Source organism: Pseudophryne corroboree, chromosome 1, assembly GCF_028390025.1.
Source record: "Pseudophryne corroboree isolate aPseCor3 chromosome 1, aPseCor3.hap2, whole genome shotgun sequence".
Classification (NCBI taxonomy): Eukaryota; Metazoa; Chordata; class Amphibia; order Anura; family Myobatrachidae; genus Pseudophryne; species Pseudophryne corroboree.
Window position 1 is genome coordinate 855,638,830 of NC_086444.1, and position 26,218 is coordinate 855,665,047.

A 26,218-nucleotide genomic window follows, 5' to 3' on the forward strand; every position below is an offset into this window, starting at 1 on the left:
AAACCTCCGTAATAAATTGATTGTTAGACAATGTCACATGTACATCCAAAAAGTTCATATCCGTGTTACTTGACGTATATGTGAACTTAATGGGAGTGTCCAATCCATTAATTTCCACCATCATATTGTCAAATTCCTGTTGACCACCTGTCCATAAAAGGAACACATCGTCTATGTAGCGCTTATAGAGCAGGATGTTCCCCCTAAAACGACTGTTCTGGAAGAACATCCGACTCTCAAGAGCAAACATAAACACATTCGCGTAGGAGGGTGCTACAGGCGAACCCATAGCACACCCCCTCCGCTGTAGATAGAAACAACCGCCAAAGATAAAGTAATTTCGACATAGTGTCTATTCAAGCAGTTGCATAAATAAAGCATGGTCAAACTCTTCCTGCAACACACAGGACTGCAGGAAACCCCTCATAGCCTCCAGCCCCCCCCCCCCTCATGGGGAATGCTGGTGTATAGACTAACAATATCCAAACAACATAATAATGTTCCAGAGGGGACATCATGGAAATCATCTAAGAGCTTCAGAAAGGTAGTGGTGTCCTTGAGAAAAGTGTCCTGAGCCATCAGGTGGGGTTGTAATACACAGTCTAATAACTGAGACACAGAAGTATATAGCGAATCTCTAGCCGAGATAATCGGCCTCCCAGGAGGTTTCTGGCTATCCTTGTGTAGTTTGGGAATAGTGTAGAGTATTGGAACTCTAGGATATTTCACACACAATACTTCAAAGATTTTGTTGGTAATTTTGTGATCTTGACACGCCTCCTTCAAGATGGCGAACAATTCACTTTGAAATTTGGCAGTGGGGTTACAATGTAATCTCTTATAAACGGCTGGATCAGATAATTGTGACATTACTTCCGCTTTATAGTCCCCCAAATTTTGAACGACTATAGCGCCCCCTTTGTCCGCAGGCCTGATCGTGATGTCCTCATACGATTTAAGCTGTTGCAGCGCCCCGAACTCAGCCTTGGATAAATTGGGTCTAATCCGATGTGGTACCTGTGTAAATTTATTAACAGATTCATCCAGTAATCTACTAAATGTTCTAATAGATGGATTATATGAAACCGGATCAAACGATGATCTTTATTTCTTTTGCAAAAAAGAAAAAACTGGATTACCGCTATCAAATTGTTTCCCATGAAAATGTTCCTTAAGTCTCAGTTTCCGTGAAAACTGATGAAGATCTCGCTTCCAATTAAACTCATTGAAGAAATTCGTAGGTAAAAAACTGAGGCCCCTATTGAGAACTTGCAGTTCTAATTGAGTTAGAGTCCGATCAGATAGGTTAAAGATTACATTTTCTTCTTGTCTTGTACTTTTCTGGTCCCTCTGTATTGATACATATATATATATCTGTGTGGAAAAGGTATCAATTTGTAAATCATACTAAATTGTAAACAACAGACCTGGCCTCAAAACCACACATCATCTATAAAAAACAAGATAGACCTAATTCCTCATTGAGCCCAACTGGGGCAGTAGCATTCAGCATATATATCCATCGACTTTCCTGTTTTAATAGCTGTTTATTACGATCACCACCCCTCCTCATTGGTGGTACATGGTCAAGAGGCATAAACTTAAAGTCCTTTATTTTATGACCACAGTTCGCAAAGTGTCTGGCCACCGGTGGTGTGCTGGGTTCCAATATCTGTAGTGCTTTTTTAATTGATGAGCGATGCATCGAAATTCGTTCTTTCAGCATCCGGATTGTTTTGCCCACGTATATTTTCTAACAGGGACATATAATGATATATGTAACGTATCGGGTATCACAAGTCATTCTATATCTTAATGTATGTTTAACTTCCATCTCGGGATGCACAAAATCTTTGCCAGTCAGCATAAACATACAATTGGCACAGCTGCCACATTTAAAGGCTCCCCTTTGGAGGCTCAGCCAATTTGTGTTACAAATTGATACCTTTTCCACACAGATACTCCCGTTCATGTTTAAATATAATATGTCTGTAGTTTGTTATTTTCTTGAAACTTTGGCTTAGATTGATCTATATGCGTTGATATTTATTGCACAAGAGAGATGTGACCACATGTCAATAGGTCGATATACGGCCAGCTCTAAGTGGTGGCCATTATAAGCTAGGAGGATGTTATGGGTACCATTGGTTATCCTGATAGGTAAGACTAGCGGGTCACATATATGAATTGTGCTATAATATACACGCATAGATGCCAATAACATCTGTTATTTCGGATATACATTTTTGTCCTAGGATATAGATTTAATTTTTTGGAACACGCTGTGTTGTCCTGATGTTGCCGTTTTGTGGTGGGTGGGGCGGTGTAGCTGAGTTGCCAGGTTACAGGGAGATCATGGACTGTACGTCATGTCAGGAGGGCGGCGAACTTAGGATTAGCAGGCCAATGAGTGAACCGCTGTATGCCTGGAGGGGAGTGTGACGCACCCACGCGTCGCGGTCACGTGTCGGGTGGGGGTGGAACGGACCGTGTCCATGGCAACGGACGGGACGCCGGGAGACGCTTCTGCTTAGTGGGACGCATCCGGATGACGTCACAGGTAGCCGTCCGGCTACCCGGGCAGCTCCACGCACACGCCCTAGCACGACACCGGGCGGCACTTAGGATAACGAGAAGGACAGGTGAGCACATTAGGGTAATTTAGTGGGTATAAATAGAGGGTGCTTGGTAGAGTGGTTTGGCTTACTCCCCTGAGGACGGCGATAGCCGAAACAGCTGTAGGGAGACCCAGCTGGGTCTGACTCGTATCCCCAGCATGATTCCGTATCCCCAGCATGATTCAGGATACGTAAGATGTATATGATTGTTGGAACTGTATCTTCAAGCTGCTATTTTGCACAAAAAGTTTGTCATTTTTAATTGGCATAAAAAACGCAATTTTGGATGTTTAAAGGAGTGCTGGTTTTTCTCTACAACATAAGCCCCAGCTGGAGCCTCATGGTGTGGCAGTATTCTATCTGAATGATTTCTAACCGGGCACCCGATATAGAATATGGACAGTGTTGTGCGGACCAGGATGTATATATATTGATTTCCTTAATCTGGATTTGGACTGCACCACGATTTTAATTATATGTTGTCAAGTTGTTGTATGTATTAGTTAGTTTCGTGCACTTGTTACACATGTTGTAAGGGTGCTATTTATAGTGCTCAAGTTTTTGTCTTTTTAGTGCACACGTGTAGAACGATGGAGTTTGGTGTCGGCGACATCACTGGAACCAAGAGATTTCAGGATAAAGATATATCTAAAATACTTTTTTCCAACACCGATCAGTTAGCTTTTGATCAGGATAGCCCACAGGAAGTTCACACTGACCTATTAAGGTTACGTAAGAGATTAGTGGAACTTGAACTTCATGGGTTGACATTGTCTCAATATCATAAAGAGAATTTAGTGCCGAGAGGCTTTAGAATTAAAAACCAACCTACGTTGGGACGTAATTGTAAGGAATTTTGCAGACAATGGTGTTTGATCCTGAATCAGTGTAGCTTTGACCTAATGCTCTTGGTCATCCAGCAGGTGAACGCCGACATCAAAGCTGTGGAGAAGGATATCAAGGCCAGTGAGATTGCAGGTTTAGATATTATCAAAGCTGACAACAGTGTTGATTGGTTAGCTAAATTGGATGATAATATAGCGACTTTTAAATCAGACTTGCTTGCCTTTAAGAAAGGTAAATACAAGAAAGTCAAAGAGGATTATAGGGAGTTTCGGGTATATCCATGGTTGATACCTCAAAGTAATAGACGACAGTGGCAACAGGGTAAGACGTTTAAAAGACGACAACCCAGACAATTTACTGACATTGAATCTAACACATCACTAAGTGACTCAGATAATTCCAGCAAATCTAGACATTTTTTAGGAGACAAGGCGTTTTTACGCAACAAAACATCGTCAGAAAAAGAGCTAGAAAACCCTGTAGGAGAGGGGGTGTCAGGCACCAAAAATCAAAGAGAGAAATACCCCAGGACGACCCGCAAATAGCCCTGTTTAATTTATCTTCTTATGAATTAACCGACCCAGAGGCTGCGGTGTTAGCCAAGGGTTTGTCATTTGTTCAAACTTACCGACAAAAACCATTTGATTTTGAGGTCGAGTTATATAGATTTCACAGGCAGCTGCGTCTCAAAGACTTCTTTAGTAAGCGGACAGCCTCTGATTATAAAACAATCCCCTTTAAAATTGCTAGTACTTTTGATCCACCCTCAACCAACGCATCAATAGAGACCTTTATGCGTCTAGTAAGGATGGATACGATACCGATTTTACGGAAAAGCAGGATTAAATACTCTAATCTTAACAAGGAGGAGTCATCAGCGATTAAAACCTTAAATAATAATGCTGACATTGTAATACGCCCCGCCGATAAAGGCGGGGGCATTGTTATAATGGATAAATCTAAATATATTGAGGAAGTAATGAGACAGCTGTCAGATGAAACCTGTTATAAAAGACTCCAGTTTGACCCCACATTTAACTATAAGAAAGAAATTGACTCCATTATCCAACTAGGTTGTAACAACAGTTGGATAGATGAACAGACTGTGAAATTTCTGACTCAGGACTACCCGAGGATCCCCCTCTTGTATATCCTGCCAAAGGTGCACAAGAGTCTGGTGGATCCTCCGGGTAGACCCATTATCTCCTCGAGAGGGTCACTGGGACAACCCTTGTCACAGTATGTCGATTACCATTTACAGCCTGTAGTTCAACGTACCCCATACTTTATTAAAGATACCTCTGACTTTATTAACAAGCTGGAACAATTTGGACCGCCGCCCAATGATTGCCTTTTGGTGACGCTAGACGTCTCTAGTTTATACACTAGTATTGACCATTCAGAGGGGATAGAAGCAGTCAGGGATGCTATCACCACCAGTCCACATTATGAGGGTCCACCGGTTGATTTTTTGTTATTATTGATTGAGATTATTCTACGTAAGAATTATTTTTTATTTAATAATTCCTTTTTTCTGCAACTTCATGGGACGGCGATGGGGTCCAACATGGCCCCATCGTACGCCAATTTATTCATGTATAGTTTTGAGAAAAACAATATCATGAATGATATAGATTTTGCTAAACACATCCCATTTTATGTTAGATTTATTGATGACCTTTTCATGCTGTGGACTGGTGGTGAGCAAGCATTGACTCAATTTGTGGAGAAGTTGAACAGCAGGCCTGGCTCAATTAGATTTACCTATCGATCTAATAAGGTGAAAATGGAATTTTTGGATGTATTGGTAGGAATTGATGCAGGAAAATTCACTACAAGTGTTTTTAGAAAACCTACAGACAAAAATACGCTTCTTCTTGCATCCAGTTTTCACCCACAGCCTTTAAAGAATGGACTTCCGTACTCTCAACTAGTAAGAGTGACGCGTATAACCTCGGATCACACTAAACTGCCAGAGGCTCTAGCTAATATGGGGCAAAAATTTATTGAACGGGGCTATGACCCATTGGAAGTGAAACAAGCGATTACAAAGTGTCTGGGGCTTAAACGAGAGGACTTGCTGGTTCCCAAAAAGGAAAGTGCTGAAACTGAACGTCTGGTATTCACGAGTACCTACTCAATTACATCGGGTCTTGTCAAAAAATCTATACTGAAGCATTGGCACATTGTCCAGACGGATCCTGCTTTGAATAGATTCTGCGCCAATACACCCCTCTTTAGCTATAAGAGGAGCAGGAATCTTAAGGAACGGATCACGCAGTCTGACATCAGCCCTGGGGTGATGGGTAACACAAATTGGCTGAGCCTCCAAAGGGGAGACTTTAAATGTGGCAGCTGTGCCAATTGTATGTTTATGCTGACTGGCAAAGATTTTGTGCATCCCGAGATGGGAGTTAAACATACATTAAGATATAGAATGACTTGTGATACCCGATACGTTACATATATCATTATATGTCCCTGTAAGAAAATATACGTGGGCAAAACAATCCGGATGCTGAAAGAACGAATTTCGATGCATCGCTCATCAATTAAAAAAGCACTACAGATATTGGAACCCAGCACACCACCGGTGGCCAGACACTTTGCGAACTGTGGTCATAAAATAAAGGACTTTAAGTTTATGCCTCTTGACCATGTACCACCAATGAGGAGGGGTGGTGATCGTAATAAACAGCTATTAAAACAGGAAAGTCGATGGATATATATGCTGAATGCTACTGCCCCAGTTGGGCTCAATGAGGAATTAGGTCTATCTTGTTTTTTATAGATGATGTGTGGTTTTGAGGCCAGGTCTGTTGTTTACAATTTAGTATGATTTACAAATTGATACCTTTTCCACACAGATACTCCCGTTCATGTTTAAATATAATATGTCTGTAGTTTGTTATTTTCTTGAAACTTTGGCTTAGATTGATCTATATGCGTTGATATTTATTGCACAAGAGAGATGTGACCACATGTCAATAGGTCGATATACGGCCAGCTCTAAGTGGTGGCCATTATAAGCTAGGAGGATGTTATGGGTACCATTGGTTATCCTGATAGGTAAGACTAGCGGGTCACATATATGAATTGTGCTATAATATACACGCATAGATGCCAATAACATCTGTTATTTCGGATATACATTTTTGTCCTAGGATATAGATTTAATTTTTTGGAACACGCTGTGTTGTCCTGATGTTGCCGTTTTGTGGTGGGTGGGGCGGTGTAGCTGAGTTGCCAGGTTACAGGGAGATCATGGACTGTACGTCATGTCAGGAGGGCGGCGAACTTAGGATTAGCAGGCCAATGAGTGAACCGCTGTATGCCTGGAGGGGAGTGTGACGCACCCACGCGTCGCGGTCACGTGTCGGGTGGGGGTGGAACGGACCGTGTCCATGGCAACGGACGGGACGCCGGGAGACGCTTCTGCTTAGTGGGACGCATCCGGATGACGTCACAGGTAGCCGTCCGGCTACCCGGGCAGCTCCACGCACACGCCCTAGCACGACACCGGGCGGCACTTAGGATAACGAGAAGGACAGGTGAGCACATTAGGGTAATTTAGTGGGTATAAATAGAGGGTGCTTGGTAGAGTGGTTTGGCTTACTCCCCTGAGGACGGCGATAGCCGAAACAGCTGTAGGGAGACCCAGCTGGGTCTGACTCGTATCCCCAGCATGATTCCGTATCCCCAGCATGATTCAGGATACGTAAGATGTATATGATTGTTGGAACTGTATCTTCAAGCTGCTATTTTGCACAAAAAGTTTGTCATTTTTAATTGGCATAAAAAAACGCAATTTTGGATGTTTAAAGGAGTGCTGGTTTTTCTCTACAACATAAGCCCCAGCTGGAGCCTCATGGTGTGGCAGTATTCTATCTGAATGATTTCTAACCGGGCACCCGATATAGAATATGGACAGTGTTGTGCGGACCAGGATGTATATATATATATATATATATACATACACACACACACACATACATATATATATATATATATATATATATATATATATATACCCAGGCAAGATATTGGTTTGGCTTATAAGGGAGTGCTGGATTGTGGATTTTTCATATATAAATATAATATATATACATATACACACACAAAAAGTTTTAGGCAGGTATGGAAAATATGCTGCACAGTAAGACTACTTCCAAAAATAGCAGTGTTAATAGTTTAGTTTCATCAATTAACAAAATGGAAAGTGAATGAACAGAAGAGAAATCTAAATCAACCACGCTTTGCCTTCAAAACAGCATCAATTCTTCTAGAGACATTCGCATAATGTCAGGGATTTTGTAGGATTATAGTTAGGTGTATGATTAACTGATAGTAACAAACAGTTGATAATGATTATCATTTTCATATATAGGTTGAAACACAGTCATTAACTGAAACAAACAAGTGTAGGAGGCTGAAAACTAGGTGAGGAACAGCCAAACTCTGCTACAAAGGTGAGGTTGTGGAAGACCATCTCTATGTCACAGGTCATACACCATGGTAAGACTGAGAACAGAAACAAGACAAAAGGTAGTTATACTGCATCCGCAAGGTCTCGCCCAGAGATGTGCTGTTTAAGCTCTTTTTAGAAGCACATAGAAACCGGCAACGTTGAGGACCATAGACACAGTGGTCGGCCAAGGAAACTTAGTGCATCAGATGAAAGACACCTCATGCTTACTTCCCTTCGAAATCGGAAGATGGGCAGCAGTGCTATCAGCTCAGTACAGCCAGAAACCAGTGGTACACCCATCTACTGTTCTGAGAAGTCTGGCTAGAAGTTGTCTTCATGGTAGAATTGCGCCCAAAAAGCCATACCTTTGACGTGGAAACAAGGCCAAGCGACTCAACTATGGATGAAAACATAGGAAATAGGGTGCAGAAAAATGGTAGCAGGTGCTCTGGATTGTTATGTCAAAATTTTAAATATTTGTCTGTAACAGAAAGCAGTTTGTTTGCCAAAGGGCTGGAGAGCGGTATAATAATCAGTGTCTGCAGGCAACAGTGAAGCATGTTGGAGGTTCCTTGCAAGTTTGTGGTTGCATTTCAGCAAATAGAGTTGGGGATTTGGTCAGGATTAATGATGTCCTCAATGCTGAGAAGTAAAGGCAGGTACTTATCCATCATGCAATACCATAAGGGAGGCGTCTGATTTGCTCCACATGTATTCTGCAGCAGGACAACGACCCCAAACATACAGCCAATGTCATTAAGAACTATCTTCAGCGCAAACAAGAAGTCATGGAAGTGATGCTATGGCCCCCACAGAGCCCTGATCTCATCATCGAGTCTGTCTGGGATTACATGAAGAAACAGAAGGATTTGAGCAAGCATACATACACACACAGAAGAGTCTGTGGTTAGTTCTCCAAGATGTTTGGAACAACCTCCCTGCCGAGTTCCTTCAAAAACTGTGTGCAAGTGCACCTAGAAGAACTGATGCTGTTTTGAAAGCAAACGGTGGTCACACCAAATATTGATTTGATTTAGATTTCTCTTCTGTTCATTCACTTTGCATTTTGTTAATTGCTAAAAATACACTATTAATACTTCTATTTTTGACCGTAATCTTACTTTTCTACACACCTGCCTAAACCTTTTGCACAGTACTGTATAATTCATAAAAGTGCTATTTGTGCTTGTGTTTTCCGGGTTCCCATTCTACAGTATGTTTCAATTTTTCCTTGTTCTTCAATTTTGAACGTTAGCCGTAACTTTAGTGTTAAAGCAGCAATTGTTGATTGTGTATTTATTGGAATACATTGGATTTTAATTAATTAATTGTCCTAGTAATTTTGGTTTAACCAATTTATTGAATTATCCAGTCCCTTTAACATGACATCATGTAGCCACTCACCCTTGTATCTATTTCCCTTATCTCTATTTACAATACATACCTGTATGCCTTCATCCACCTGAATCGTTTGTTCTCATTTAACAGCTTTATCATTTGATTTATGTAAACACACAAACCCAAGCTAAACTAATTTGTTTTTTTTATCACTGTTTGTAATCACTAGTTCTTCTAGCACACCCTTTCTAGTCACCAGTGAATGCTTTCTGTTTTCTAGTTTGTGTTAATGGTGCATAGAAGCGTTCAATGTAACTGTAGTATTCCATACAATTAAATTACTTTTCTTTCTAGAATTTGTGGTGTGAAGCTATAGTATGAGCTCCAGCTTTAAGTTCCAGATTCTGATTTCGGCTCTACTCCAGTTTATTGCTCTGCCTCTACTCTAAACTTAAAAATAGATCAGCGCTAGCTCCAGGTCTTTGAGCCAACCACCCTATTTTGGCATAAGTCCATATTCTCATTACACAGTGCGAGTGATGAGAATATACAGTATGTGCAGAATATTCAAGTGATGTACCCTTTCTGTAGTGTTTCCCACCTTAGATGCATTGTAAAATGAATGCAAACAAAAATCAGATACCAACAAAAATCATTAGCTTGAATTAGTAGCTGTGATGTTCTATTCATACCAAAAACTGAAATCTGCAAGTAATTATTGAAATAAGACCACTTAAATCAGGCATGTCCAAACTGCGGCCCTCCAGGTGTTGAGAAACTACACATCCCAGCATGCCCTGACACAGCTTTAGCATTCTCTGTCAGCAAAACTGTGTCAGGGTATGCTGGGATATGTAGTTTCACAACAGCTGGAGGGCCGCAGTTTGGACATGCCTGACTGAAATCCTGCCTTAGACCCTTGAGTTATATCTTTTTTTTTTTTTTTATTATTAACTAGATTGTACCTTGCTCACTTCTGGAGGCAGCATATATTTGTCTTCCTATTTTTAGTAAAGTACAAAAACACAGAGAACAAAAGCCCTACTACATTTAATGACAGTGTTACAATTACAGTGAGTGTAAGAGGTATAGCTGCAAGAATTCCTCCCACTTTCAGACCCGACATATTCTTCAACACCCCCCCAATTGAGCAGATAGAAGGTCTATTTTGAGTGGCACATATGCCATATACACCTGCTTAGCAAGGATAAAATAAAAAGGTGTAGTGATATCCTATGTAGCAGTTCACAGTGGGTGATTTGCAGGCTACTGACAATACCTAGATCCTACCTATATGGACCAATAGCACAGAGGAAATAATGAACAACAGTATGTAGTACTGGCGCTTTATCTTAGGGCGTGGGTAGGAAAATAGTAGGATTAATGAATAAACAAAACTGAATTGTACTTAGAATGAAACTTTCCTTATATGGTAGAACTTTGCAGATTCTTCACCGTGGTTTTTATTAACATGAAATGAAAAAGAAAAAAAAACCTCATTAATAGCGCAAATATAAAATCCAATTGGATAATGGTATAAATAAAAACTAAAAATGCTTTTATAAATATGTGATGCAAAAATAAGATTTTAAACCTACCGGTAAATCTTTTTCTCCTAGTCCGTAGAGGATGCTGGGGACTCCGTAAGGACCATGGGGTATAGACGGGCTCTGCAGGAGACATGGGCACTATAAAAAACTTTTAGTATGGGTGTGCACTGGCTCCTCCCTCTATGCCCCTCCTCCAGACCTCAGTTAGAGAACTGTGCCCAGAGGAGATGGACAATATGAGGAAGGATTTTGTGAATCTAAGGGCAAGATTCATACCAGCCCACCAATCATACCATATAATCTGGAATACACGCAACCAGTTCACAGTATGAACAAAAAACAGTATCAGTCAAAGACAGATTCCCACTGTAACATAACCCTTATGAAAGCAACAACTATATACAAGTCTTGCAGATGCAGTCCGCAATGGGACGGGCGCCCAGCATCCTCTACGGACTAGGAGAAAAAGATTTACCGGTAGGTTTAAAATCTTATTTTCTCTTACGTCCTAGAGGATGCTGGGGACTCCGTAAGGACTATGGGGATTATACCAAAGCTCCCAACCGGGCGGGAGAGTGCGGATGACTCTGCAGCACCGACAGAGCAAACGCAAGGTCCTCATCAGCCAGGGTATCAAACTTGAAGAATTTAGCAAAAGTGTTTGAACCCAACCAAGTAGCTGCTCGGCAAAGCTGTGATGCCGAGACGCCTCGGGCAGCCGCCCAAGAAGAGCCCACCTTCCTTGTGGAATGGGCCTTTACCGAATTTGGTAAAGGCAATCCAGCCGTCGAATGAGCCTGCTGAATCGTGTTACAGATCCAGCGAGCAATAGTCTGCTTAGAAGCAGGAGCGCCAACCTTGTTGGCTGCATACAGGACAAACAGAGTCTCTGTTTTCCTAACCCTAGCCGTCCTGGCTACATAAATCTTTAAGGCCCTGACTACATCCAGGGACTTGGAGTCCTCCCAGTCCCCCGTAGCCACAGGCACCACAATAGGTTGGTTCATATGAAATGAAGAAACCACCTTAGGCAAAAATTGAGGACGTGTCCTCAACTCTGCTCTATCCACATGGAAAATCAAATAGGGGCTCTTGTGGGACAAGGCCACCAATTCGGACACCCGCCTTGCAGATGCCAAGGCCAATAACATGACCACCTTCCAAGTGAGAAATTTTTATTCCACTGTTTGAAGAGGTTCAAACCAGTGAGATTTCAGGAAACTTAACACCGCGTTAAGGTCCCACGGTGCCACTGTGGGCACAAAGGGGGGCTGGATGTGCAGCACTCCCTTCACAAACGTCTGGACTTCTGGGAGAGAAGCGAATTCCCTCTGAAAGAATATAGATAGGGCCGAAATCTGAACCTTAATGGAGCCTAACTTCAGGCCCATATCCACTCCTGTCTGTAGAAAGTGGAGAAACCGGCCCAGATGGAAATCATCCATAGGAGCATTCTTGGCTTCACACCAAGATACATACTTCCTCCAGATACGGTGATAATGCTTTGCCGTCACCTCCTTCCTAGCCTTTATCAGAGTAGGGATAACTTCCTCCGGAATACCTTTCCCAGCCGGATTCGGTGTTCAACCGCCATGCCGTCAAACGTAACCGCTGTAAGTCTTGGAACACACAGGGCCCCTGCTGTAACAGGTTCTCCCTGAAAGGAAGAGGCCACGGATCCTCTGTGAGCATTTCCTGAAGATCTGAGTACCATGCCCTTCGAGGCCAATCTGGGACAATGAGTATTGTCTGCACTCTTCTTTGTCTTATGATCCTAAAAAAATTTGAGATGAGAGGAAGAGGAGGAAATACATAGACCGACTGAAACACCCATGGTGTCACCAGGGCATCTACTGCTACTGCCTGAGGGTCCCGAGACCTGGCACAATACCTCCGAAGCTTTTTGTTGAGGCGTGACGCCATCATATCTGTTTGAGGAATTCCCCAAAGACTTGTTATATCTGCAAAAACTTCTTGATGAAGTCCCCACTCTCCCGGATGGAGATAGTGTCTGCTGAGGAAGTCTGCTTCCCAGTTGTCCACTCCTGGAATGAAGACAGCTGACAGAGCGCTTACGTGATTTTCCACCCAGTGAAGAATCCTGGCAGCTTCCGCCATCGCCACTCTGCTCCTTGTCCCGCCTTGGCGGTTTACATGAGCCACGGCTGTGACGTCTGATTGAATCAGAACCGGTAGGCCGCGAAGAAGATTCTCCGCTAGTCGTAGGCCGTTGTATATGGTCCTTAATTCCAGTATGTTGATGTGTAGACAAGCCTCCTGGCTTGACCATAGTCCCTGAAAATTTCTTCCCTGTGTGACTGCTCCCCATCCTCGGAGGCTCGCGTCCGTGGTCACCAGAACCCAGTCTTGAATGCCGAATCTGCGACCCTCTAGAAGGTGAGCACTCTGCAGCCACCACAGGAGAGACACCCTGGCCCTGGGGGACAGGGTTATTTTCTGATGTATTTGTAGATGGGACCCAGACCACTTGTCCAGAAGGTCCCACTGAAAAGTCCTCGCATGAAACCTGCTGAAGGGGATGGCCTCGTAGGCTGTCACCAATTTCCCCAGAACTCGAGTGCATTGATGAACAGACACTCTTTTTGGTTTTAGCAGGTCTCTGACCATGTTCTGGAGATCCTGGGCTTTTTCCAATGGGAGAAAAACCCTTTTTTGTTCCGTGTCCAGAATCATGCCTAGGAATGATAGCCGAGTCGTTGGAACCAATTGTGACTTTGGCAGATTCAGAATCCAACCGTGCTGTTGCAGCACTTTTAGGGAGAGCGACACGCTCTTCAGCAACTTGTCTCTCGATCTCGCTTTTATCAGGAGATCGTCCAAGTATGGGATAATTGTGACTCCCTGCATGCGCAGGAGCACCATCATCTCTGCCAATACCTTGGTGAAAATCCTCGGGCCGTGGAAAGCCCAAACGGCAACGTCTGAAACTGGTAATGACAGTCCTGTACAGCGAATCTCAGGTACTCCTGATGAGGGAGGTATATGGGGACATGAAGGTATGCATCCTTTATGTCCAGTGACACCATCAAATCCCCGCCTTCCAGGCTGGAAATTACAGCTCGGAGCGATTCCATCTTGAATTTGAACTTTTTCAAGTACAGGTTTAGGGATTTTAGATTTAAAATGGGCCTGACCGAACCATCCGGCTTCGGGACCACAAATAGGGTTGTATAATACCCTTTTCCCTGTTGGACCAGGGGAACTTTGACCACCACTTGCTGTTGACACAGCTTTTGAATCGCAGCTAACACTACTTCCCTCTCTGGGGGTGAAGCTGGCAAGGCCGACTTGAAAAATTGGCGAGGGGGCACCTCTTCCAATTCCAGCTTGTAGCCTTGGGAAACAATTTCCATCACCCAAGGATCCACGTCTGAAAGAATCCAGATCTGGCTGAAAAGTCGAAGGCGCGCCCCCACTGGTGCGGACTCCCTTAGGGGAGCCCCAGCGTCATGCGGTGGATTTTGTAGAAGCCGGGAAGGACTTCTGCTCCTGGGAACTAGCCGAAGCAGGTGTTCTCTTTCCTCTACCCTTACCTCTGGCAAGGAAGGAGGAGCCCCGACCTCTTCTTGATTTATGCGACCGAAAAGGACTGCATCTGATACTGTGGAGTTTTCTTTTGTTGGGGAACAAAAGGTAAAAAGGTAGATTTACCCGCGGTAGCTGTGGCAACCAGGTCCGCGAGCCCCTCCCCAAACAACACTTCACCCTTGTAAAGTAAAACCTCGATATGCTTCTTCGAGTCTGCATCACCCGTCCATTGGAGGGTCCATAGAGCTCGTCTCGCAGAAATAGCCATGGCATTGGCTCTGGAACCCAGCAGCCCAACGTCTCTTTGTGCGTCCCTCATATATAAGACTGCGTCTTTAATGTGGGCTAAGGTTAATAAAATGGTATCCCTGTCTAGGGTATCAAGGTCAGCTGACAAGGTATCTGTCCATGCTGCAACTGCGCTACATACCCATGCCGATGCTATTGCCGGTCTGAGCAAAGCACCCGTATGCGCATAAATAGACTTTAAAGTAGTCTCCTGTCTGCGATCAGTAGGATCCTTGAGGGCTGCCGTGTCCGGAGACGGCAGCGCCACCTTCTTGGACAGGCGTTAAAGCCTAGTCCACCCTGGGAGAGGATTCCCAACGTACCCTGTCCTGTGCAGGGAAAGGATACGCCATAAGAACCCTTTTAGGAATCTGCAGTTTTTTATCTGGAGTTTCCCAAGCTTTTTCAAATAACTCGTTAAGCTCATGAGATGGGGGAAAGGTTACCTCAGGTTTCTTTTCCTTATACATGCGCACCCTCGTATCAGGGACAGAGGGGTCATCAGTGATATGCAAAACATCTTTTATTGCAATAATCATACACTGAATACTTTTTGCCACCCTTGGGTGTAATTTTGCATCATCGTAGTCGACACTGGAGTCAGAATCCGTGTCGGTACTAGTGTCCACTATTTAGGATAGTGGACGTTTTTGAGACCCAGAAGAGCTGTGTGACCCAGTCCAATCCGTGGATTGACTCCCTGCTTTCTTCCTGGACTCTGCTTTGTCCAGTCTTTTATGTACTGAGGCCACACTCGGATTTAACATATGCCACATGTCCATCCAATCATGAGTCGGCGTTGCCGACGGACATACACCACACATCTGCTCCACCTCCTCCTTGGACGAGCCTTCCGCTTCAGACATGCCGACACGCACGTACCGACACCCCTACACACACAGGGATATATCTATAAGGGGACAATTCCCCAACAAGGCCCTTTGGGGAGACACAGAGAGAGTATGCCAGCACACACCCAGCGCCAAACTGATACTGGAATAACCCAGATAGCGCTTTTTATATATATAATCAATGTTATACACTCACTGCGCCTTAAACATGCCCCCCCCCCCCCCCCCCCCTCTTTTCAGCCCTCTGTCACCGAGTTCAGCAGGGGAGAGTCCAGGGAGCCAGCTTATCTGCAGCGTTCTGTGGAGAAAATGGCGCTGTTAGTGCTGAGGGATCAAGCTCCGTCCCCTCCAGCGGCGGGCTTCGGTCCCGCTTCAATATTCAAAAAAATGGCGGGGGATCTCTTCATTTACTGCCTCCGCAGCCTAATGTACCCGTTTTTGCCAGACCAGAGATTTATTGCTGCCCAGGGCGCCCCCCCTGCGCCCTGCACCCATCAATGCCCGTTCTGTGTGTATAGCGTGTGGGAGCAATGGCGCGCAGCGTTACCACTGCGCGCTTACCTCAGTGAAGATCTGAAGTCTTCTGCCGCCTTGAAGTCTTCTTTTCTTCTTATACTCACCCGACTTCTATCTTCCGGCTCTGCGAGGAGGATGGCGGCGCAGCTCTGGGACGAACAGCGGGGTGAGACCTGCGTTCCGACTCCCTCTGGAGCTAATTGTGTCCAGTAGCCTAAGAAGCAGAGCCTATCATTTTAGTAGGGCTGCTTCTCTCTCCTCAGTCCCACGATGCAGGGAGCCTGTTGCCAGCAGTGCTCCCTGAAAATAAAAAACCTAACAAAATTATTTTTCAGAGAAACTCTGGAGAGCTCCCCTGTAATGCACCCTCTCTCCTCTGGGCACAAAATCTAACTGAGGTCTGGAGGAGGGGCATAGAGGGAGGAGCCAGTGCACACCCATACTAAAAGTTCTTTATAGTGCCTATGTCTCCTGCGGAGCCAGTCTATACCCCATGGTCCTTACGGAGTCCCCAGCATCCTCTAGGACGTAAGAGAAAAGAAGAATAACTCCCATGCAATGGTGTCCACTTAAATCAGGGATGGGGAACCTTCGGCCCTCCAGCTGTTGTTGAGCTACACATACTGTACCAGCATGCCTTGCTACAGTTCTGCTATTTGACCATGATAAAACTCTTGCAGGGCATGCTGGGATGTGTAATTCAACAACAGCTGGAGGGCCAAAGGTTCCCCATCCCTGACTTAAATAGAGTATATTGCACAACAATATAGTAACTGGGGACACAGCATGAATAAGTAATAACATTTATTTACACAATTCTAGAATATAAAAACAAGTAGAGGAGATTTACTGATCTTGAAACGCGTTGATGGCTACTCCCTGGACTCCATGACAGGGACACATTTTCAGATTCAGTGGACTTAATACTAAGTTCTGAGACTTCCAGAATCTCAGTCCTTTTTACTACCTGTCTGTTTTGTCCACCCTACTGGTAAAGTCCCTAGATTGGACATTTTATATACACTTGTTTTATATTTTTGAATAAAAGCATTATTTTACTATCATTGATACTATTATCCAATTGGATTAAATTAGGTGTGCTATGAGACTGCCCTTTGCTCAGAAAGGAGCCCGAGAGTCTAAAGTGACATGGTCTGGCCCCTACCCAAATTTGCTATATGGTCCGGCGTTTAACCCCTGGCCCCATAAAAGATAAATATTGTACACTTACTTTTTAATTTCCTCTTCAACAATGTTTACGCCATCTTTTTGAGGGTTAAGAAATCTGTTTGTTGCACTGCCAAAGTCACACAACACATAATTCCCGCTGTCATTTAACAAGATGTTCTCAACCTTGAAGGCAAAAAAAAATAAGAATTTACTCACCGGTAATTCTATTTCTCGTAGTCCGTAGTGGATGCTGGGGACTCCGTAAGGACCATGGGGAATAGACGGGCTCCGCAGGAGACTGGGCACACTATAAGAAAGATTTGGTACTACCTGGTGTGCACTGGCTCCTCCCTCTATGCCCCTCCTCCAGACCTCAGTAAGGATACTGTGCCCGGAAGAGCTGACACAATAAGGAAGGATTTTGAATCCCGGGTAAGACTCATACCAGCCACACCAATCACACCGTATAACTCGTGATATTAAACCCAGTTAACAGTATGAAATATAACTGAGCCTCTCAACAGATGGCTCAACAATAAACCTTTAGTTAGGCAATAACTATATACAAGTATTGCAGACAATCCGCACTTGGGATGGGCGCCCAGCATCCACTACGGACTACGAAAAATAGAATTACCGGTGAGTAAATTCTTATTTTCTCTGACGTCCTAGTGGATGCCGGGGACTCCGTAAGGACCATGGGGATTATACCAAAGCTCCCAAACGGGCGGGAGAGTGCGGGTGACTCTGCAGCACCGAATGAGAGAACTCAAGGTCCTCCTCAGCCAGGGTATCAAATTTGTAGAATTTTGCAAACGTGTTTGCCCCTGACCAAGTAGCAGCTCGGCAAAGTTGTAAAGCCGAGACCCCTCGGGCAGCCGCCCAAGATGAGCCCACCTTCCTCGTGGAATGGGCTTTCACTGATTTAGGATGCGGCAATCCAGCCGCAGAATGCGCCAGCTGAATTGTGCTACAAATCCAGCGAGCAATAGTCTGCTTAGAAGCAGGAGCACCTATTTTGTTGGGTGCATACAGGATAAAAAGCGAGTCAGTTTTCCTGACTCCAGCCGTCCTGGAAACATAAATTTTCAAGGCCCTGACTACGTCCAGTAACTTGGAATCCTCGAAGTCCCTAGTAGCCGCAGGCACCACAATAGGTTGGTTCAAGTGAAAAGCTGATACCACCTTAGGGAGAAACTGGGGACGAGTCCTCAATTCTGCCCTATCCATATGGAAAATCAGATAAGGGCTTTTACATGACAAAGCCGCCAATTCTGACACACGCCTGGCCGAAGCCAAGGCCAATAACATGACCACTTTCCACGTGAGATATTTCAGATCCACGGTTTTAAGTGGTTCAAACCAATGTGATTTTAGGAAATTCAACACCACATTGAGATCCCAAGGTGCCACAGGAGGCACAAAAGGGGGCTGAATATGAAGCACTCCTTTTACAAAAGTCTGAACTTCAGGCAGTGAAGCCAGTTCTTTCTGGAAGAAAATCGACAGAGCCGAAATCTGGACCTTAATGGAACCCAATTTTAGGCCCATAGTCACTCCTGACTGTAGGAAGTGCAGAAAACGACCCAGCTGAAATTCCTCTGTAGGGGCCTTCCTGGCCTCACACCACGCAACATATTTTCGCCAAATGCGGTGATAATGGTTTGCCGTTACTTCTTTCCTGGCTTTTATCAGCGTAGGAATGACTTCCTCCGGAATGCCCTTTTCCTTTAGGATCCGGAATTCAACCGCCATGCCGTCAAACGCAGCCGCGGTAAGTCTTGGAACAGACAGGGCCCCTGCTGTAGCAGATCCTGTCTGAGCGGTAGAGGCCATGGGTCCTCTGATAACATTTCTTGAAGTTCCGGGTACCAAGCTCTTCTTGGCCAATCCGGAACCACGAGTATCGTTCTTACTCCTCGCCTTCTTATTATTCTCAGTACCTTTGGTATGAGAGGCAGAGGAGGGAACACATAAACCGACTGGTACACCCACGGTGTCACTAGAGCATCCACAGCTATCGCCTGAGGGTCCCTTGACCTGGCGCAATATCTCTTTAGCTTTTTGTTGAGGCGGGACGCCATCATGTCCACCTGTGGCCTTTCCCAACGGTTTACCAACAGTAGGTAGACTTCTGGATGAAGTCCCCACCTCTCCCGGGTGTAGGTCGTGTCTGCTGAGGAAGTCTGCTTCCCAGTTGTCCACTCCCGGAATGAACACTGCTGACAGTGCTATTACGTGATTTTCCGCCCATCGGAGAATCCTTGTGGCTTCTGCCATCGCCACCGTGCTTCTTGTGCCGCCCTGTCGGTTTACATGGGCGACTGCCGTGATGTTGTCTGATTGGATCAGAACCGGCTGGTTTTGAAGCAGGGGCCTTGCCTGACTTAGGGCATTGTAAATGGCCCTTAGTTCCAGAATGTTTATGTGTAGGGACGACTCCTGACTTGACCAAAGTCCCTGGAAATTTCTTCCCTGTGTGACTGCGCCCCAGCCCCGAAGGCTGGCATCCGTGGTCACCAGGCCCCAGTCCTGTATGCCGAATCTGCGGCCCTCTAGAAGATGAGCACTCTGCAGCCACCACAGTAGAGACACCCTGGTCCTTGGAGACACGGTTATCAGTTGATGCATCTGAAGATGCGATCCCGACCACTTGTCCAACAGGTCCCACTGGAAGGTCCTTGCATGGAACCTGCCGAATGGAATTGCTTCGTACGAAGCCACCATTTTTCCCAGGACTCGTGTGCAGTGATGCACCGATACCCGTTTTGGTTTTAGGAGGTCTCTGACTAGAGATGACAGCTCCTTGGCTTTCTCCTGCGGGAGAAACACTTTTTTCTGTTCTGTGTCCAGAATCATCCCCAGGAACAGTAAGCGTGTGGAAGGAACCAGTTGTGACTTTGGAATGTTTAGAATCCAGCCATGCTGTTGTAGCACTTCCCGAGATAGTGCTACTCCGACCAGTAACTGCTCCCTGGACCTCGCCTTTATTAGGAGATCGTCCAAGTACGGGGTAATTAAAACTCCCTTTTTTCGAAGGAGTATCATCATTTCTGCCATTACCTTGGTAAACACCCTCGGTGCCGTGGACAGTCCAAACGGTAGTGTCTGGAATTGGTAATGGCAATCCTGTACCACAAATCTGAGGTACTCCTGGTGAGGAAGGTAAATTGGGACATGCAGGTAAGCATCCTTGATGTCCAGGGATACCATGTAATCCCCCTCGTCCAGGCTTGCAATAACCGCCCTGAGCGATTCCATCTTGAACTTGAATCTTTTTATGTATGTGTTCAAGGATTTCAAATTTAAAATGGGTCTCACCGAACCGTCCGGTTTCGGTACCACAAACAGTGTGGAATAGTAACCCCGTCCTTGTTGAAGTAGGGGTACTTTGACTATCACCTGCTGGGAATACAGCTTGTGAATTGCCTCTAGTACAGCCTCCCTGCCCGAGGGAGTTGTCGGTAAGGCCGATTTGAGGAAACGGCGGGGGGGAGGCGCCTCGAATTCCAGCTTGTACCCCTGAGATACTACTTGAAGGATCCAGGGATCCACCCATGAGCGAGCCCACTGATCGCTGAAATTTTTGAGGCGGCCCCCCACCGTACCTGGCTCCGCCTGTGGAGCCCCACCGTCATGCGGCGGATTTGGAAGAAGCGCGGGAGGACTTTTGTTCCTGGGAACCTGCTGCGTGGTGCAGCTTTTTTCCCCTTCCTCTGCCTCTAGACAGAAAGGACCCGCCTTTTCCCCGCCTGTTTTTCTGGGGTCGAAAGGACTGTACCTGATAATACGGCGCTTTCTTAGGCTGTGAGGGGACATGGGGCAAAAATGCTGACTTCCCAGCTGTTGCTGTGGAAACAAGGTCTGAGAGACCATCCCCGAATAACTCCTCACGCTTATAAGGCAAAACTTCCATGTGCCTTTTAGAATCTGCATCCCCTGTCCACTGCCGAGTCCATAAGCCTCTCCTAGCAGAAATGGACAATGCACTTATTCTAGATGCCAGCCGGCAGATCTCCCTCTGTGCATCTCTCATGTACAAGACTGAGTCTTTTATATGCTCTACGGTTAGCAATATAGTGTCCCTGTCCAGGGTATCAATATTTTCTGACAGGGAATCTGACCAAGCAGCAGCAGCACTGCACACCCACGCTGAAGCAATAGCTGGTCTCAGTATAACACCAGTGTGTGTATATATAGACTTTAGGATAGCCTCCTGCTTTCTATCAGCAGGTTCCTTTAGGGCGGCCATATCCGGAGACGGTAGTGCCACCTTTTTAGACAAACGTGTGAGCGCTTTATCCACCCTAGGGGGATTTCCCAACGTGACCTATCCTCTGGCGAGAAAGGGAACGCCATTAGTAATTTTTTTGAAATCACCAATTTTTTTATCAGGGAAAGCCCACGCTTCTTCACACACTTCATTTAATTCTTCAGATGGGGGAAAAACTATTGGTAGTTTTTTCTCCCCAAACATAATACCCTTTTTTTAGGTACCTGGGTTTATATCAGAAATGTGTAAAACCTCTTTCATTGCCTCAATCATGCAACGAATGGCCCTAGTGGACATTAAATTTGACTCATCGTCGTCGACACTGGTATCAGTATCCGTGTCGACATCTGTGTCTGCCATCTGAGGTAGTGGGCGTTTTAGAGCCCCTGATGGCCTTTGAATTGCCTGGGCAGGCACGAGCTGAGAAGCCGGCTGTCCCGCATTTGGCATGTCGTCAAATTTTTTATGTAAGGAGTCGACACTTGCACGTAATTCCTTCCATAAGTCCATCCACTCAGGTGTCTGCCCCGCAGGGGGTGACATCACATTTATAGGCATCTGCTCCGCCTCCACATAAGTCTCCTCATCAAACATGTCGACACAGCCGTACCGACACACCGCACACACACACACAGGGAATGCTCTTAAAGGAGACAGGACCCCACAAAAGCCCTTTGGGGAGACAGAGAGAGAGTATGCCAGCACACACCAGAGCGCTATATAATGCAGGGACTAACTGAATTATGTCCCCTATAGCTGCTATAATATTTACTGCGCCTCAATTTTGTGCCCCCCCCTCTCTTTTTTACCCTTTTCTGTAGTGTGGACTGCAGGGGAAAGTCAGGGAGCTTCCTTCCAGCGGAACTGTGAGGGAGAAATGGCGCCAGTGTGCTGAGGGAGATGGCTCCGCCCTTTTTTCGGCTGACTTTTCTCCCGCTTTTTTCTGTATTCTGGCAGGGGTAATTACCACATATATAGCCTCTGGGGCTATATATTGTGGTTATTTTGCCAGCCAAGGTGATTTTATTGCTGCTCAGGGCGCCCCCCCCCAGCGCCCTGCACCCTCAGTGACCGGAGTGTGAAGTGTGTATGAGGAGCAATGGCGCACAGCTGCAGTGCTGTGCGCTACCTTGGTGAAGACTGAAGTCTTCTGCCGCCGATTTTCCGGACCATCTTCTTGCTTCTGGCTCTGTAAGGGGGACGGCGGCGCGGCTCCGGGAACGAACACCAAGGACGGGTCCTGCGGTCGATCCCTCTGGAGCTAATGGTGTCCAGCAGCCTAAGAAGCCCAAGCTAGCTGCAAGCAGGTAGGTTCGCTTCTTCTCCCCTTAGTCCCTCGTTGCAGTGAGCCTGTTGCCAGCAGGTCTCACTGTAAAATAAAAAACCTAACAAATACTTTCTTTCTAGGAGCTCAGGAGAGCCCCTAGTGTGCATCCAGCTCGGCCGGGCACAGAAATCTAACTGAGGTCTGGAGGAGGGGCATAGAGGGAGGAGCCAGTGCACACCAGGTAGTACCAAATCTTTCTTATAGTGTGCCCAGTCTCCTGCGGAGCCCGTCTATTCCCCATGGTCCTTACGAAGTCCCCAGCATCCACTAGGACGTCAGAGAAAGGTGTATTATGTTGGGCATACATATTAGATTGTTTATCAGAACCACAACCAATGCATCTTAATTATGTTTTTATGCATACATTCCATCTAGAAATGACAATCAAATAAATCTGTACTATAGGCAATATATTTATTGCAATCCAGTGTGATATTTTAAAAGATACTGCTAACCACAAAGTATTTTTGCCAGTCACCAGCCAACCACCCTGCAACTAACAGGACAGAGGCGATCCACCAGCACCTACCCAGACACATTCCATGTATGAACAATGCAGGAAACAGGAATGTGCTTTTTTTTTATTTTATTTTTTTAAATAAAGAAGGTTCCGTGCAATGAGCTCTTTTTTTTTTTTTTTTTTAATTAACAAAGCGTGGTTCTCACCTCCGCTTCCCCTAGTTGTTGATGCAAGGGAAGGATATGGTGACTTGTAGCCAAATTGATGTTTAGTTCATCATCTCTGTCACTTTCATTTTCCTTGAAACTCAGTATTTAGAGGTATATGCTTGTGTGTTTTGCAAGAATCTCTGATTCATAAACTGCAACCCGTATTTTGACAATACATGCTTATTAGAATAAGCAGAAATGAAAAGGAGATCCAAAACTACTATTTCAGCACTATAGGGAGCAAAGCAAAAAATAAAGTTAATTTGCACCTTGATAAAACCATACTGCGCTGCAGGTCTGGCAGATATAAAATGTGCAGAGATTTAGATTTTGGTGGGGTTTGACCAAACTCAAATCTAAATTGCAGTGTACAAATAAAGCAGCCAGTGTCTGTGAGCTAGATGTGAAAGTAGCCAATAATTAACATACATGCAAAAAGAATATACTTACAGTATTAGCACCCCTTGCAGTGCAACATGGTTTGTCCAGGTGCAAAAGAACTTGTTTTTTGGGGATATATATGATGTCCCAGCAAACGGGATGCTGGCTGTCACTATAAAGACAGTGGCATCCCGTATGCCAGAATCACGGCACAGCGAGTCCCCTCGCGTACTTGCCACGCATCAGGCCCTGCGGCGTACTTGGCTCACCACAGGTTCTATTACCACTCAGTTGGTAACCGAGTGGGAATACCCAGCGGGTGTCGGGATTCCCACTGTCTGTATTTCACCACCTGTCTGTCTGCCTCCTGAAAGCCGGGATCCCGACAGCAAGTATATTGACTGCATCCCGTTTTTTTGTTTTGTTTTTTTTGCTTGGCGTCCAACATCATCAGTTTTAATGATCCTAAAGTTAAAAAGTAAATAATACTAGTTGTTTGCCTTGCGTGTGAAGGTATTGAAAAAAAATAAAAATAGATTTTATATATATATATATATATATATATATATATATATATATATATATATGTTTTGTTTTTTTCTTACCTTTAAATCTCTGTGAACTATTGGGGTTTTGCATTGATGAAGTCTGGCAACTGCTTCACATGTGTCACAAAATATCCTCAAAACCTCGGCCTCAGTGAACCCAGATTGGAGTCTTTGGTTCATTTGATTCACAACTTGTCCAGCTGGAAGGTAAAGTAGTCTTTCAGTGCAAAGTAGCAGTCAATTACCAGGCACAAAAGACATCAGGCACTTTAGGCTGGGTCTTTATGAAAGAATGTAAAATAAACGTTGGAAGTTTTCATTTAAGACTTGATACATAAGTAACCCTTTTTCTGGACCTCACATTTCCACATACTGTATGCAACACTTACTGTAAATTATGGGGAAGAAAAGTCACACATTGTACATACAAAATTAATTCTCTAAAAATAAAAATATTATGAAAAAAACTAGTTGTACTAATAATTCTCAGAGGAAGGGGTAAATATAGACTTACATAAGATTTTTATTAAATACACCATTGCAAATACACCTGCATATCTCCTGGGTTCTAACATGTTTTAGAAAGATGGAAACCTAGGCAAAAGCTTGAGATATAGGGGTATATGCAATTCACGGCGAATCGCGGCAATTTTTCGCCGTTTTTTAATTCAACTTAATTCGACAGGTGAATTCCGGAAGGTGGCTGCCGGAATTCACCATATTCAATGAAAAACGGATTCGCCAGAACCGCGGGCGAAAATCGGCCGATTTGGCGGATTTTGCCGCAATTTTAAAAAATGGGAAAAACCCGGAAAAAAAAATGGCGTGGGGTCCCCCCTCCAAAGCATAACCAGCCTCGGGCTCTTCGAGCTGGTCCTGGTTCTAAAAATGCGGGGGGAAAATTGACAGGGGATCCCCCGTATTTTTAAAACCAGCACCGGGCTCTGCGCCTGGTACCAAAAATACGGGGGACAAAACGAGCACAGAGGGATCCCGTCACCGTCTGCTGCGGGACACGGTGGGAGTGTCAGGAGTCTGTGTAGGATGAGGTGGCGAAAGGCATGGTGGCGATGGCGAGATGCGGCATGGGCATGGCAGCGGACTAGGTGCACTTTACCTTTAAGCAGAGTTTGGCAGCGACCATAGCTTCCCATTTAAAAAGTAGCGCTATCGCACCATTTTTGAAATTCAAGATGGCCATAGCTAGCCAATTGCAACTCGCCACGTGATCACTCCGCTCCCTTGTGCCGACTAATATTAGCCAGTGCGAGGATGCGTGTATCAGTCCAATGGCAGAGGAGGAGCAAGGAAGAGCTCCTCAAGATGGAAGATGCTGGGGGAGTCCTGAAGGTGTTGGCAGCTGTGCAAAACAGCTTAACCACTTGCCTGGCATGGTCGCATCAAATTCGATCATACCAGCAAGTGTCTTGTCTGATCTGGTCGCACAGAATTCGACTACACAGATAGAGAGTGTTTTCAGCAGCAGGGAAGAGAAACTTCCCTCCGCTGCTGCTGTCAGAGGGCCTGGAAGGTCCCTCTGCCTCCCTGACCCTCCTCCAGTGTTTGCCATGCTGCCCATCACTGCTGATCGGTCAGCACAGCAGGACCCCTCACCTAGCGGCTGCAGACAATAGCAGCCGCTGGGGATATGGAAATGAAACACCCACCCACCCACCCACCCAGGCCCCTGGGTGCTTGGTGGTTGTCCTGGCTTTCAAAATGAAATCCGCGATGGTCGTGATGTTTCCAATGGCCGCAATAATGGTGACCGATGTTCCAATGTTTAAAAATCTAATATTTTTCAAATATAAAAATTATTTTTATTT

At 45.1% G+C, this 26,218-nt stretch overlaps 1 protein-coding gene across 2 annotated transcripts in view; it reads right to left on the bottom strand.

Annotated features, from left to right (window-relative positions):
• BMP2K (BMP2 inducible kinase) overlaps positions 1-26,218 on the bottom strand; it is a 406,412-nt gene that overhangs the window by 144,630 nt on the left and 235,564 nt on the right. For both annotated transcript variants that reach the window (XM_063919964.1, XM_063919966.1), the window contains exons 4-5: positions 24,450-24,592; positions 17,256-17,377 (exon numbers count right to left, since the gene is read on the bottom strand). In XM_063919964.1, coding sequence (XP_063776034.1) covers positions 17,256-17,377; positions 24,450-24,592 — 265 coding nt within the window. The remainder of the gene's footprint in view (positions 1-17,255; positions 17,378-24,449; positions 24,593-26,218) is intronic.